At 42.9% G+C, this 16,691-nt stretch overlaps 2 protein-coding genes across 5 annotated transcripts in view; one reads left to right on the top strand and one right to left on the bottom strand.

Annotated features, from left to right (window-relative positions):
• The window catches only part of LOC137534138 (uncharacterized), a 37,255-nt gene extending 31,241 nt beyond the window's left edge, over positions 1–6,014 (bottom strand). Inside the window, exon 1 of one of the 3 annotated variants that reach the window (XM_068255516.1) lies at positions 5,755–6,014. The gene's annotated coding sequence lies outside the window, so the exon portion shown is untranslated. The remainder of the gene's footprint in view (positions 1–5,754) is intronic. The other 2 variants (XM_068255515.1, XM_068255514.1) reach the window with 2 other exon arrangements.
• The window catches only part of LOC137534139 (transmembrane protein 17A-like), a 50,316-nt gene extending 34,614 nt beyond the window's left edge, over positions 1–15,702 (top strand). For both annotated transcript variants that reach the window (XM_068255517.1, XM_068255518.1), the window contains 4 exons: positions 6,150–6,241; positions 9,573–9,676; positions 12,431–12,544; positions 14,999–15,702. In XM_068255517.1, coding sequence (XP_068111618.1) covers positions 6,150–6,241; positions 9,573–9,676; positions 12,431–12,544; positions 14,999–15,232 — 544 coding nt within the window. In that variant the 3' untranslated portion in view covers positions 15,233–15,702. The remainder of the gene's footprint in view (positions 1–6,149; positions 6,242–9,572; positions 9,677–12,430; positions 12,545–14,998) is intronic.
• The last annotated feature ends 989 nt before the right edge of the window (positions 15,703–16,691 follow it).

Genomic DNA, 16,691 nt, shown 5'->3' with positions numbered 1-16,691 from the left:
TCTAGTAGTATGGTTCAGTCCCCTCAACCTCGGAAAGCTACAGTGAAGAATGCCATTACAGTTGTGCTCATAAGTTTACATACCCTGGCAGGATTTATGATTTCTTGACCATTTTTCATAGAATATGAATAACAAAAAAAGTTTACTTTACTCATGATTAGTGGTTGGCTGAAAACCTTTATTGTCAAACAACTGTGTTTACTCATTTTTAATAAGTACCCAATTGACCCTGATCAACAGTTTACATACCCTGGAGATTTGGCCTGATAACACACAAACGGGTTTTAATCGCTAAGGTAAACATCTTCATCTGTGATCGGTTTGCTTGTAATATGTGGCATGAGGCGTTTTGTCACCGCTGAGTAACACCACTGCGTGTCACCAAACGCCACCATTCAGCTGCAGCCGAACGTCGCTTGTGGTCGGAAGCTGGCCAGCTAAACTGCTAGACAAACGAGCAGTTCAACCGACCATAGAAAAGAGGCCTGGTCTGGTGGAATTAAAAAGGGACTCTCCACAACTGACTGTTTTTGCCTGGACCTTAAAGGGAACCTGAAGTGAGTAAAATTGTTTAAAATAAACACATAGCGTAGCTGCAAATGAATATCACATACTAACCTCACAGTCAGTTCCTCTCGGAAGCTCACCATTTTCTTATTACAGTGATCCCTTCCAGTTCTGACAATATTTTGTCAGGACTGAAATATACCAGTTGCTGTTATATATCAGCAGCTGTCAGTTACAACTGAATGTGCAAGGTAATGTCCATGTTTCCCTATGGCTCAAATGGGTGATATTACAGTTTAACAGTGTGCTGACCAGGAAGTTGTTATGGGGTAATGGACATTTTTAAAATGGAGGATGGAGAATTCCATTAATCACAGTGGACAAATGGGACCCAGGAGAGGAGAATTTTACAAAGGAAAAGCAGAAAATCCTATTCTAGGCAGTGGCCATTTTGCCAAGCCAATGCTGACATCATATCCTCCCTGACTCTTGTTTTCTCCCCTCCCTTCTCTTGTTCATTGTGTATTCATTAGCTGCCCTCCTCCCAGAGTCTTCAGACACTCCCACTGAGGTGTATACTAACAACTGCACTGTCTTTTTTGTTTACACATCCAATCACTGAGTCACCTCAGCCTTGCTTGTAAACACAAGTAATCAGAGGGAGTTTCTGATATGCAGCAAGGCAGGGAAATAAATGTAAGAGGAGGAATATATTATAGACTAGCTGGACGCCCGGCGTTGCCCGGGTATGTATTTGGCTAGTGTTGGCTCTGCCCACTTTTCCTAACCCTAACACACAATTACTTAATGACCAAGTATGTGAGCTTTGCGGTCTTTGGCATCAATAATTTGCAATAAAATAAAATTAATCTGATTGGATGTGGCTCCACCCCTTTTCTGAATTTGAACCCCAATCACCCAATGGCCAACTGTACCAGGTACAGGTGATTAACAGTGCAAGAATGGCAGCAATTAAATATTCCCCTTAAAAATCAATAGGTGGATTTTGATTGGCTTTTATAGGCTCCAACCACTTTTCTGAATATTAATCCCAGTCACCCAGTGACCAACTGTGCAAAGTTTGAGAACCCTACTATTAACAGTGTAAGAATGGCTGCAGTTTACATTTGCGCAATGAAATTTGTATTTTTCTCCACCCACTTATTTCCTAACATTGTTCAGGTATGTATTTGGCTGGTGTTGGCTCCGTCTACTATTTCTAACCCTAACACACAATTACTCAATAACCAAGTTTGTGAGCTTTGTGGTCTTTGGCATCAATAATTTGCATTGAGATTAAACAAATCTGATTGGCTGTTTGTAGCTCCACCCCTTTGTCTGAATTTGAACCCCAGTCACCCAATGACAACTGTACCAGGTTTAAGGCTTGTGCCATCAACAGTGCAAGAATGGTAGCAATTACATATTCCCTCTTGAAAATCAATAGGTGAATTTTGATTGGCTTTTGTAGGCTCCACCCAATTCTCTGAATATTAATCCCAGTCACCCAGTGACCAATTGTGCAAAGTTTGAGAACCCTACCATTAAAAGTGTAAGAATTGCTGCAGTTTACATTCTCTCAGTGAAATTTGCATTTGTCTCCGCCTACTGATGACCCGGCATTGCCCGGGTATGTATTTTGCAGGTGCTGGCTGCGCCCACTTTTCCTAACCCTAACACACAATTAATCAATTACTCAATGACCAAGTTTGTGAGCTTTGCTGTCTTTGGCATCAATAACCTGCATTAAAATGAAACAACTCATATTGGCTTTTTGTGGCTCCACCCCCTTTTATAAATTTAAACCCCAGTCACCCAATGATCAACTGTACCAGGTTTGAGGCTTGTGCCATTAACAGTGCAAGAATGGCAGCAATGAAATATTCCCCTGAAAAATCAATAGGTAATTTTTGATTGCCTTTTGTAGGCTCCACCCACTTTTCTGCATATTAGCCCCAGTCACCCAGTAACCAACTGTGAAAAGTTTGCGAACCCTACCAGTAACAGTGTAAGAATGGCTGCTGTTTACATTTTCCCAGTAAAATTTGTATTTGTCTCCGCCCCCTTATGACCCGGCGTTGTATTTGGCTGGTGTTGGCTGTGCCCGTTTTTCTAACCCTAACGCACAGTTAATCAATTGCTCAATTACCAAGTTTGTGAGCTTTGCGGTGTTTGGCATCAATAATTTGCATTGGAATATAACAAATCTAATTGGCTGTTTGTGGCTACACTCCCTGTCTGAAATTGAACCCTAGTCACCCAATGATCAACTGTACCAGGTTTAAAGCTTGTGCCATTAACAGTGCAAGAATGGCAGCAATGTAAATATTCCCCTTGAAAATCAATAGGTTAATTTTGATTGGCTTTTATAGACTCCACCCACTTTTCTGAATATTAATCCCAGTCACCCAGTAACCAACTGTGCAAAGTTTGAGAAGTCTACCATTAACAGTGTAAGAATGGCTGCTGTTTACATTTTCCCAGTAAAATTTGTATTTGACTCCGCCCACTTATGACCCGGCATTGCCCATTTATGTATTTGGCTGGTGTTGGCTGTGCCTACTTTTCTAACCCTAACACACAATTAATCAATTACCAAGTTTGTGATCTTTGCGGTGGTTGGCATCAATAATTTGCATTGAAATAAAACAAATTTAATTGGCTATTTGAGGGTCCACCCCCTTTCTGAAATTGAACCCTAGTCACCCAATGATCAACTGTACCAAGTTTGAGGCTTGTGCCATTAACAGTGCAAGAATGGCAGCAATGTAAATATTCCCCTTTAAAATCAATAGGTTAATTTTGATTGGCTTTTATAGACTCCACCCACCTTTCTGAATATTAATCCCAGTCACCCAGCGACCAACTGTGCAAAGTTTAAGAACCCAACCATTAACAGTGTAAGAATGGCTGCAGTTTACATTTTCCAGTAAAATTTGTATTTGTCTCCGCTCCCTTTTTGGTTATGGAAATAAAAAGTATCCTATACTTTATTCCAGGTAATGTACTATGTGTGTGCCAAATTTCATTCAAATCCGTTCAGCCATTTTTGCATGATCGAGTAACAAACATCCAAACATCCGAACTTTTCCATTTATTATATTAGTAGGATAAAAAGAACTCCCAGCATTCAACTCTTTGGCACTGTTTGGCACTAGGGCCAGTGCGCCTAAAGTATGTCATAACTCCAAACTATAACAGCAGAAAAAGTTTTCCAAGTTTTGAATGCAGGATTAGCATCTTTATCACTTAATACACTCAGACCAGTTGCTGTTGAAATTTGAAATTTTATGGTGACAATACCGCTTTAAGAAATAGTATGTATGCTTGACCTCTTGCAATTTGTACTGTTCTTTTCCAGCTTGGTTGAGCTGAGCTAATTAACTAAAACTGCTCTGAAGGGCCCATTCAGATATGCAACAGTACGGCCTGGTGCACACCAATACCCGCCAGCAGATCCGCAAAATGCTAGCAGATTTTGAAACGCTTTTTGTTATTTTTCTATGGCGTTTTGCGGATTGCTGCAGCGGATTTCAGTATAGTAGATTTCATATATTGTTACAGTAAAGCTGTTACTAAACAGCTTCTGTAACAAAAACGCCGGCAAAACCGCTCTGAACAGGCATTTTTCAGAGCGGTTTGCGTTTTTCCTATACTTAACATTGAGGCAGAAACGCACCCGCAATCCAAAAAATGCCTCACCCCGGCATTTTTCGTTTCTGCAAAACGCCTCCTGCTCTGGTGTGCACCACCCCATTGAGATACATTGACCAAGCGGATCCGCAGCCGCAAGCGGCTGCAGAAACGCTGAAAAAGCCGCTCGGTGTGCACCAGCCCTACCAGAGTACATTTGAAATCGGCGCCAGTAGACTTGGGCACAGGATACAGCGGTATATGAAGCTGGTTATTCCCAGGATACACTTAACATTTGGTGCTCGGGCCCTTTCCTATGCAGCCCCTACTCTATGGAACTCACTTCCACAATCAGTACGAGAGGCTCCTTCTCTGGACAGCTTTAAAAAAAGGCTAAAATCTCACCTCTTTTCCCTAGCCTTTGAGACTGCATAATGCAGGGTCACAGCGCTTTGAGTCCCCAGGGAGAAAAGCGCTATATAAATATTATTGTTATTGTTATATGGCAGATCCTGCTTCTGCACAAGTCCGGGCCGTTTTAATTACTATTCCCCCTCCAGGCCGCAATGGATAGTGGGGGAATGAAATAATTCGGCTTCCAGCGATTGCTGGAGGACGAATTATTGTGTTTTTTTAAGCAACTTCGGCTCTGTCTTCTGACGGCGCCGACGTTACTCACTGAGCGCCGCTATAGACTGATTCCCATTACAGTCTATGGCGGCGCTGGCTGCGCCCAAATCTAGCAGCGCTGAAAAGCACTGCTCCGACAGTACCAAGCCAATGTTCACCACTCAGCGGGGTGTACTATGCATTATAAACCATTAAATAAATGTAAAAGGCTCATCTGCTGGTGGTAACAGACTTTAGCTGACCCAGCGGAAAACCTCATAGGGAAATTCTGCTAATGTGTTTGGGTGGACAGCAACCTCTTAAACTTTTAGGTTTCTGAGAGGTTTTAGTTACAACACCCACACTATTCAGCAAATTACAATGCTTCAAGTTGTAGAAGGTGCTGTGATTGGAGAACTGTTCCCTATAAGGTTTCCCGCTAGGTCACTGCAAGCAGACTAGCCCCCATCCACATATCACATAAAGATGCAATGAAAATGTGTTCCTAGTTCAGCTCCACTACTCTATGCATATATTGGGATTGCAGATGTAAAGAACAGCAATGATTGAGGGTGTTGCAGAGAAGTATGCAGCACTCTGCGCCACATCATGTGCAAACAGCCACTAATTTTAATTTTGTACTTAGTTATAGTCTATGTTAACTGATCAATGGAAGAAAGTAAGATCTGGATAATTGAACTAGAGGCTCTCCCAGAGCAGACGATTGCTAAGCTCTGTTAACATAGGGGCATAGGAGGAGTAGAGAAGAGCATTGACACTGCCCATGCACTTTATTGAATACACACCACTCACCCACTAATAATAATAATAATGATAAACACTTATCTAGTCTAGGTGTATAAATCAGAAATCAAATGACCACTTTTCATTAAGGAAAAAAAATAAATGAACCTTTTCGACACTGTAGCTAATTCTGTTATACATATTCACTCACAAGATAAGACTATTATTTTAGTTAGTAACTTGTTAGTACTATGTATTTACCTTCCACAACTTCCCTCCTGTTTCGGAAGCAGACACTTAGAAAAGAGCGGATCCCACACTTCCGGTTCTGTATAATGCTCTTCCGGGTTTGCGTTTCACCAAAACGCGGAGCTGAAATCCAACTTCCGGATTCTGCGTTCCAATCAACTACTAAGTAGGAACTAGGCTCGACCTCTTCCTGACCTCTAGTCTCGGACTCAGCTAATGCCCTGACTCGTTCGGATGCTACAATCTGCCTATGCCTATTTCAGTCTCCAGACGCAGCATTATAGGATGTCTCCAGATAGCATTATAGGATGTTAAACTGTGCGCATGCTCACAAGACTACAGTTATGGTAGCCATGGTGACGCCTATAGACGCTGGTCCTTTTTCTTTCTTTTTTTTTTTTTTAAAGCGAAATGGCGCTACCCGGAGCAGTTAGACGGCAGCTGGATTCTTTGACTCGTGAGACTGTACTTCAAAAAGGCAAACCTACAGAGGCAGGTGGTAAGTGCTGCTGGTGTCATCAACTAGAGGAAAACAGTACATCATTATAGTTTGCGCAAGTCTAATCATTAAAGACAGAACAGTACAGTACTACTACCTGTGACAAAAACAAAAGTAACACATAGATATTTAGGGAAGCATCTGGATAGTATGGAGACTTTCCCAAACCTACTCAACCTCAACTACCGCTGGAACCAGGGGCGTAGTTAGAAATCAATGGGGCCCCCTGCCAAACTTTGGATGCCCCCCTCGCTTTCTGCACAGCTAAACTGAGAACCAATGTTATTCAATTAGCTTGTGCACACTTGAATGTGTTTCCCATGCAGATAAAAACAGCAGTGAAGCACTTCACACATTTTCTCTATCAATTGCATTAACTTCTGTGATAAAACATGCATGTTTTCACACATACAGACTCACATGGTGTGTAGAAAATGCATACAGAAAACCGACAGATCAGTGTGCTCCCAGCCTCAGCTTATTACACTCACTCTGTCCATTTCTGATGGAGCAGAACAGGCTCTGCAGACTCCTCTGGCAGCATCACTACAGTACAGAGCACTTGGGGAGGGGTAGAGAGGTTGGGGGCTGGGCGCTGTACACAAGACCATGCTGAACACTGAATGGGGACTGTCTACAAAACTTTGTATGATTGCTTATCAGTGGCTGAGCAGATGGAGTCATTATTGTATTGTGCAGAAAGCAAAATGTTTTTTCTCTCTGTGCCCTTAGTTGATAGTCTCTCAGGACAGGGATAAGAAACTTCTTCCCCACTGGGCCCCCCTGCAGCTGCATCCCTTACAGGGTCTATTGTTACACCCCTGGCTGGGACCAAGTCCAGCCTTTGCTCGGGGGGCCACAGTTTGTGTCTGAAAAGGGCCACCGGGACTACTGCAAAGCCCCGCCCTTAAATCTCTGCAAAGCTACTCCTCCAAACACCCGCCACACACCATGAAGCCCTTCCCCCACAGGCATATGCCTGTATTTAGCCAGTGATTTTCTTCCCAGCCCCTGCAGAGACCATTAGAGGGATTTGAGAGGTAAGATACTCTCTCTCCCTGTGCACCCCTCAGCACCCTCCGTAAGCCCCCTCTCTCCCGTAGCACTCTCATATATATACTCCTCCCTACAACTTGTAAGTGCAGGGGACAAGTGAAGACCTCCACCTTTCTCTCTGAAGCTACCTGTTGACTTGCACAACTTCCAGGTCTGAAGCTATAGATCCGAAATGGAAACGGACGTGGGTCCAATGTCAATAATAAGTATATCTTCCTCGGGTGCCGAAAAGCTGAGTTGCAGCTGATTTATCAGGATTCTTTCTTTTCACTTTCCTAGAACAGTAGGTGGTAGATTCACTAAACCACAAAAAACTTTAAGTATGGAGGCAGCGCACATTAATGTGACACTGAAGCGGGAAAACGTATGATATAATGAATTGGTTGTGTAATACAGATAATTAATAGAACATAAGTAGCAAAGAAAATAGTGTCATATTTTTATTTTCAGGTATATAGCTTTTTTATAGCATTGCATCGTTCTCTAAAGGCCAATGTACACGTTACAATTCCCTGTGCGATTGATCGAATCGATTAAATTGGGCAGGTCCAATCGGGACTCGATCAAAAGTGTGATTAATTTTGGTTAGTTATCAAAGCAAAATCGACCACACTATCGATCGAGTCCCAATCGGACCTGTTGGATTTATTCGATCTGATCGATTCTATTAATCGCACAGGGAATTGTAACGGGTGCATTGGGCTTAATAATTGCAGTTTCCACAATGCATTCAGCAATTTCAATGATTTCACAGAGCAGGGTAGTGACCCTCTGAACTTTTCTCTGTAGAAAAAAACAAAAAAGAAACAATGAGGCCTTGTTCACATTGCGTGTATGGCTCGCGTGTCTGTCCACAGTGGCCTTATTTTGAGCCGTTTTTTTCTTTCCGATTCCCCACGCTTGGGTGGGCGATTTTTGTTTTTTTGGGGGGGGGTTAGTGGTTTCCAATGCATTTTTCCCGAGCGTTTTGGTATTCACTCCCTGACGCAAGTCAGGAAGTGAATTATTTGATCCGGAAAATAATAAATACAATGTATTTATTCTTAAAAATGCAAACGCAATCGCTCCACAAAGCGGTGTTGTGAGCGTTTTGCGTTTTTCCTATACCTCCCATTATAGCAATAACGCCCTAAAATGGCTCAAGCACCGCTTTTGAAAACTGACAGTGCACTGAACGCTCTAGTCTGAACGTCACCATAGCAAAACATGGTGTAAGCGCTTTCTGAGCGTTTTCGGAAAAACATCTGCGCTTAGTTTTTCCAAAGAACGCCTCTAATGTGAACAAAGCCTCAGAGACAGTTGAAATACGTGCTTCAAAAGACAGTGCTGTCTACGACTTTATAAAGTCGCAGAGCTCACAGACGCTCTTTTGCATAGATAACAACTGAAGTTTCTTAACTCTTCCTGTACTGGAAACAATATGAGACTCATATCTGTGCTACTAATGTTTTATTTCTTAGCTGTACTACACATACAAATCATTACATCATACATTTATTTTCAGATTCCCTTTCAGTTTACCGGGCTTTACACAAATTATGGGATGATTTACATAACTTGCATAACTCGTATTGTACATGCAAGGCCTACTTTGCTTGTGTAATAAGCAATGTAGTTGTTGAATGTACAAATTACAGTGTTATATAATCTGCATGAAAAGGCCGATGTAATGTTCACTGGGTTTAGTGACTACCCCCCATCGTACTGTATGCAGCAGGCCAACAAAAAACACTGTATATGTTCTCACCAACAAAACAGGAATAAACACCAGAAAGTGTTTGCCTTTTAAAGCCTTACATTCAGAATGTATTCTTTCATTATGCAGAAGTTTTAAAGGGGAATTTGCATTCCCAGAATTTGAACTCGATGCATGTCTGTTTTTCAACCCAATTAACTATGAGCCTGATGGCGAAAATTCCAGTAAAGTTGCCGACTTGCCGTGCTCAAGAAGCGCACCGCAATTTTACTATTACTGGTGCAAGTGAAGCACAGGCCGTTAGTTCTTAGTACCTTCTGCATAACCACGGTAATGTAAGTGCCCATGAGGAGATGGGCTAGTCCAAAACCTGTCGGTTCTGTCAAATTTCTACTACCTGGTATAAGTGACAGCAACATAGGAGAAAATGTATGGCTCATTTTACTCTGAAAGAAACATACTTCTTAGTTGTATGTGTTTACATGTATTTTAAATTGTACGATTTTTGCGATATTGGTCCTTTAAATGTTATATAAAATACAGTTATACAACTTATTGGTTTGTCTTTCCACTCTACAGAAGTTGATATTGTCTCCAGTCTGCCACTGCAGATATCTCTGTACTTCAACACATTCTACTTTCCCTTCTGGTGGATCTCTGATGTTATTGCTCTCCAGTTAAAGGTAATAATTAAATGACTACAGACACAGAACATTTATATCGCGCTTTTCTCCTGGCGGACTCAAAGCGTCAAAGCTGTAGCCACCAGGAGGCACTCTTTAGGCAGTAGCAGTGTTAGGGAGACTTGCCCAAGGTTTCCTACTGAATAGGTGCTGGCTTACTGAACAGGCAGAGCCGAGATTGAACCCTGGTCTCCCGTGTCAGGGTCATAATCTGGAATTACAGTATATCGTTATCGTATTGACATTTGGTACAGTTTAAAGTGAACCCGAAGCAAGGCAAAAAAAAAAAAAAGTTTAGCTACTTACCTATGCAGAGGGAAGGCTGTCCTGGCTCCGACCCATAGCTCCAGCACCTGCCCTGGTGAAGTTATTAGACCTGTTTATTTCTTATATCTCCCAGTATTGTGAAAATTACAGTTAAAGAGGAACTATAGTGAAAATAACATAATGATATAAATGATAATATTCATTTATAGATTATTTAGTCTGTGTTTGCCCATTGTAAAATCTTCCCTCTCCCTGATTTACATTCTGAAATTTATCACTGGTGGTGACATCTTTAGCCTGCCAGGTGATCTGTATGGAATGTTCGTTACTGAGAGTTCTATGCACAGAGGCAGATACTGGTTGCTTTGCAGTTGGAAAAAGCCATTACTTCCCACAATGTTACAAGGTTCCCAGACAGCAAACTGTCAGGACAACAGTCCTGACATCACACTGTGGGAAGGGTTTCACCACAATATCAGCCATAAAGACCCCCCTGATGACCTATTCCAGAAAAGGTAAACATTTCTCGTGGGAAAGGGGATATTAGTAGCTGATTGTAAAGTTCAATTCTGAGTTAAAATTCCTCTTTAAGTATCCATGTGTCCAATAATGTTACAAAAACACAAAGGCTATCATAGTGTGTCCTCATTTTTTTTACATGACTGTATAGTGTATGTGACGAAATATATTTTATCTCCAAAACTCCAACATTCTATCTGCAGGGTCTTCTCAAAACACTCCTGCAAGCCAACTAAAATAATGTTTTTTGCAAAGCTAACCTCTCCCACTATTAACCACTTGAGGACCCACCCTTTACCCCCCCTTAAGGACCAGCGCTGTTGTAGCTGATCTATGCTGGGTGGGCTCTGCAGCCCCCAGCACAGATCAGCGTGCAGGCAGAGCGACCAGATCGCCCCCCTTTTTTCCCCACTAGGGGGATGATGTGCTGGGGGGGTCTGATCGCTCCTGCCTGCCGGGTGTTGCGGGGGGGGGGGGGGGGCACCTCAAAGCCCCCCTCCGCGGCGAAATCCTCCCCCTCCCTCTCCTACCTGGCCCCCCCTTGGAGATCCGGGCTGCACAGGACGCTATCCGTCCTGTGCAGCCAGTGACGGGACGTCCCCTGTCACATGGCGGCGATCCCTGGCCGCTGATTGGCCGGGGATCGCCGATCTGCCTTACGGCGCTGCTGCGCAGCAGCGCCGTACAAATGTAAACAAAGCGGATTATTTCCGCTTGTGTTTACATTTAGCCTGCGAGCCGCCATCGGCGGCCCGCAGGCTATTCACGGAGCCCCCCGCCGTGAATTGACAGGAAGCAGCCGCTCGCACGAGCGGCTGCTTCCTGATTAATCAGCCTGCAGCTGGCGACGCAATACTGCGTCGCTGGTCCTGCAGCTGCCACTTTGCCGACGCGCGGTATGAGTGCGCGGTCGGCAAGTGGTTAAAAGCAGCCCTGTACAGGAAAGTGAAACAGGACCAGGGTTGCTCTCACGGCGGGGATACAAGGGGCTTATTTACCCATAATTTCGCCACCCGTCCTGCGTTCCAAACTGCTTGCACGCATCCTATTGGTCGAGTTGCAAGCCTCACACCGGCGTACTTCCTCCTTCAAGCCGGAAGAGGAAGTGCGCCGGTGTGTGGCTTGCAACGCGACCAATAGGACGCATTTAAGCTGTTTGGAACGCAGGGCGGACGGTGGAATTATCGGTAAATAACCCCTTCTATCCCCGCCGCACACCTGCACCAATTAAGCCTCATTTGAATCACTGGTAATCACTCGTGATTACTCGTGAGACTAACCCTGAACAGGACATACACTTATCGATATCTCCTGTCGATATATGGCTGATTCGATTGCAGCATAAATCGGTGCAGCATTTGGCTTGATCGATCAATCAACCAACCGATTTCCAGCTGAAATCTGTTGATTAGGTCAATCAGTCCTGGCAAAAAATTTTTGGTAGATCAGTGGTGGATCGGGAGCGCGTCGCTAGCATTCGATACTCTCCAGATGAAGCTTTTCTCACCTGTCATCAGCACGGTACCGATCTCTGCTTCACCACGCCAGCTGCTCCATCTTCTTCACTTCCGTGTCCCCCTGGGTATCTGCATGACATAATGCAGAGGTTAAATACTGGAGGCCTCTAGTGATCACAGTGTCCCTAGTGTCTGTCCCCTGCATTACATCACACAGGAGCCCAGTGACACGGAAGTAAAGAAGACGGAGCAGACACACACAGGTTGTCAAAGCCTTCATGCTGAAATCGATTGAAAATCAGTGTAGTGTGTGGTGGGAATTGAGCAGATGGATCTCTTTCTGATCAAATAATGGTCGCAGAGGAATCTATTTGCTGGCTATATCCACCAGTGTACGGCCACCTTAACTGTCATTACAGATTGGTTTCCTTGATGGATAAAAAACACAAAAAACTGTTTCCTTTTAAGATATGAGCTCAGATTTAAGGATGATGTTCTTCTTTTATTTCAGTATATACTTCTACCTGATCATTACAAATTCATCCTAGTGACATTACTGATCTTGATGTCTGTGATTGAAGTTATCCGACTGTTTCTTGGATATAGAGGCAATCTACAAGAAAAGGTAACAATAATACTTAATGGACTGTTCAATTTATCTGTCTTATTCCTTACAGAAATATCTACCCACTGTAATACTTTCTCTTGGGGCAGAAATATTTAGATAAAATCCTTGTTTCTGAAGCTATGCTGAATAGGGGTTATACAGTGGGTTGCAAAAGTATGCGGCCCCCTTGAAGTTTTCCACATTTTGTCACATTACTGCCACAAACATGCATCAATTTTATTGGAATTCCACGTGAAAGACCAATACAAAGTGGTGTACATGTGAGAAGTTGAATGAAAATCATACATGATTCCAAACATTTTTTTTTACAAATAAATAACTGCAAAGTGGGGTGTGCGTAATTATTCAGTCCCCCTAAATCAATACTTTGTAGAACCACCTTTTGCTGCAATTACAGCTTCCAGTCTTTTAGGGTATGTCTCTACCAGTTTCGCACATCTAGAGACTGAAATCCTTGCCCATTCTTCTGTGCAAAACAGCTCCAGCTCAGTCAGATTAGATGGACAGCGTAGGTGAGCAGCAGTTTTCAGATCTTGCCACAGATTCTCGATTGGATTTAGCAAAGGAAGGTAGCCTCCGTAGAAGCGCATCTGCGCGAAACGGACGTAAGGCTCTCATCCCCCAGCACCCACCGCACAGCTTTACCAGCAAACCGGTATGTTACTTCTCAATATGCATAAATTTGAATCCACGATGTTGCACCATGTGTTATGAATAAACAAGCAGTTTACAGCAGTGCCGGCATTTCTCATCTTTTTCTCTGCCTGCATATCGATTGGATTTAGATCTGGACTTTGACTGGGCCATTCTAACACATAGATATGTTTGGTTTTAAACCATTCCATTGTTGCCCTGGCTTTATGTTTAGGGTCATTGTCCTGCTGGAAGGTGAACCTCCGCCCCAGTCTCAAGTCTTTTGCAGTCTCCAAGCGGTTTTCTTCCAAGTTTGCCCTGTATTTGGCTCCATCCATCTTCCCATCAACTCTGACCAGCTTCCCTGTCCCTGCTGAAGAGATGCACCCACCGAGCATGATGCTGCCACCACCATATTTGACAGTGGGGATGGTGTGTTCAGAGTGATGGGCAGTGCTATTTTTCCGCCACACATAGCATTTTGCATTTTGGCCAAAAAGTTCCATTTTGGTCTCATCTGACCAAAGCACCTTCTTCCACATGGTTGCTGTGTCCCCCACATGGACTGTGGCAAACTGCAAACGGGACTTCATATGCTTTCTGTTAACAATGCCTTTCTTCTTGCCACTCTTCCATAAAGGCCAACTTTGTACAGTGCATGACTAATAGTTGTCCTATGGACAGAGTCTCCCACCTGAGCTGTAGATATCTGCAGCTCGTCCAGAGTCACCATGGGCCTCTTGACTGCATTTCTGATCAGCGCTCTCCTTGTTCGGCCTGTGAGTTTAGGTGGATGGCCTTGTCTTGATAGGTTTACAGTTGTGCCATACTCCTTCCATTTCTGAATGATCGCTTGAACAGTGCTCCATGGGATGTTCAAGGCTTTGGAAATCTTTTTGTAGCCTCAGCCTGCTTTAAATTTCTCAATAACTTGATCCCTGACCTGTCTTGTGTGTTCTTTGGACTTCACGGTGTTGTTGCTCCCAATATTCTCTTAGATAACCTCTGAGGCCCTCACAGAGCAGCTGTATTTGTACTGACATTAGATTACACACAGGTGCACTCTATTTAGTCATTAGCGCTCATCAGGCAATGTCTATAGGCAACTGACTGCACTCAGATCAAAGGGGGGCGAATAATTATGCACACACCACTTTGTGGGGTTGTCTAAGAGAATATTGGGAGCAACTGTCAAATATGGTGGTGGCAGCATCATGCTTGGGGGGTGCATCTCTTCAGCAGGGACAGGGAAGCTGGACAGAGTTGATGGGAAGATGGATAGAGCCAAATACAGGGCAAACTTGGAAGAAAACCTCTTGGAGACTGCAAAAGACTTGAGCCTGGGGCGGCGGTTCGTCTTCCAGCAGGACAATGACCCTAAACATAAAGCCAGAACTGCTGGAATGCAATGATGTGCCAGCTTGTTAAAGGATGATTGGTCCAAGCCTTACAAGGGTTTGTTTTTTGCAGCCCTCTTGATCAGCTGGAATATGTGAGAGTGCAGGACAATGTTGTGTGTGTGTGTGTGTGTGTGTGTGTGTGTGTGTGTGTGTGTGTATATATATATATATATATATGTGTGTGTCAAGGTTATAATCCCACTGAAAATACTGTGTAGCAAGAATTTGATGCCAGGTGGCACACAAGCTTTCCTTGAGTTCTGGTTTTGCAGCAAAAACCAAGCATGTTTTACTTCATATTTATGCAGAAATACTGTATTGAAAATTCAAAGCAATTTACAAATAAGTGCTAATGCCTATTAGAGGGTGAATAGGAATGCTGTAAGTGATTCTTACATTTGTGTTTTATTTCTCATAGGTTCCAGAACTGGCTGGGTTTTGGCTACTAAGTATCCTGTTACAGCTACCTCTGTTGCTTTTTCTCATAATTAATCCAGGCGTAGAACCATTGCCACTGGAATGGGCAACCCATGGCATTCTCGTTCTGTTCTTGCTCTTTCAGTTACCTTTATCATCATTTACTCTGCGTAGGACCACCGGACGTTTAGCAGGCAGATTCCACCTGCTTGGGACCTCAGTAGAACAAGCATGAAATCCAGTTTTCAGCGTTTACTACTGGCTGAAGCTTACAACTAGAATCAAAACCTCCTTTAGTCGCCAAGTACGCCAGATGACGTACCTTTGTGGTACTAAAGAGTAAAGATCATTTGTGGCTTTGGAGTAAGCATGACTTAAAAGATGCGAATAGAGAAAAATAAGAACTACCTCTATGTACTGTATATGAATAGTAAACTAATCTCATGTGTATATTGAGTCTACCTCTTTTATCATTAAGATGAACCTCCTTTGTATTTGGAGCTTAAATGGAGTACAGACCAAAATCATTTGAGGGTCATATTTATAAAAGTGTGGAATGCCGTTTAATCAGCAAATGGTAAATATTTCTTTTGTTTTCTTCTTACTTCAGTTTTATTTAAAAAGTGTGAAAATTTGCCAAATGTAAATTTTGTTTCTTGTTTACTGTCAAAAATGATTTGTCATTAAAAAAAAATTGCAAATTCAGTCACTGCTATCACTGTTGACAAAATAATAATAAAAAAATTAAAGAGAACTTGAGGTAAACCTAGGGTCAAAAATCAAATACTTACCTAAGGAGAGGATCCTCTAGGCTTCCCATGATGTCCGCCATTGTTCGAAGCCCTCCTGTACATCATCATGCACGAGTGTGGCCGTGTCTGCGAACTACTGCACAGGGGCGTCCATACTCGTTCAGACGCAGTACGGCCTGGCTTCTGCTTGAAGATGACTGCAGTCACGATCTTGGAATCCCAAGATTGGATACCTCTGGGTGGTCCGTATTCAGTAACAGTAAGTGGACTAACTGGAGGAAGACATGGGAAGCCACTACAGGATCCAGAGACTTCCCCCTTCTAAGGTAAGTATTTGACTTCTGACCTGGGGCTCGCCTCGGGTACACTTTACAAGAGGAACTAAATATTCATAAAATTTAGTCAGTGTTTGCTCATTGTAAAAAATTTTCCTCTCCCTGATTTGCCTTCTGAAATGTACCACAGGTGGCGACATCTTTAATCTTCTCAGGTGATCTCTAAGGGAATATTTGTTTACTGACAACTCTAAAACCAGTAGAAAATATATCTGGTTTCCCAGAATGCTCCAAGAGGAGAATTCTGCGCAGCTAATCAGCCCGTGTTAAAAATCACTGGGAGTGCGGGGCTGCAAACTAATATGCAGCAATACACATATAGGAAGTCTTTCTAATGCTGAAATCAGAAAAATGACTGTAAAAGTGGGTATACTGAATATTATACTGCATTCTACTATATGTCACTGCAGTGCCTCTTTAATGTACACCTGAATTAAAATAAAAAATATACGAGGTGAAATATAGAGTGGTTGAAATGTGGAATATTTTGCCACAGGAAGTAGTTATGGCAAATTCTATATCTGTATTTAAAGGGTGCTTGTATGCTTTCCTTGCATTGAAGAACATCCATGGCTATAATCACTATGTAATTCCCAGTGCTATTGAT

This window comes from Hyperolius riggenbachi, chromosome 10 (assembly GCF_040937935.1).
Source record: "Hyperolius riggenbachi isolate aHypRig1 chromosome 10, aHypRig1.pri, whole genome shotgun sequence".
NCBI classification, from domain to species: Eukaryota; Metazoa; Chordata; class Amphibia; order Anura; family Hyperoliidae; genus Hyperolius; species Hyperolius riggenbachi.
This window is presented reverse-complemented; position numbering and strand designations above follow the sequence as displayed.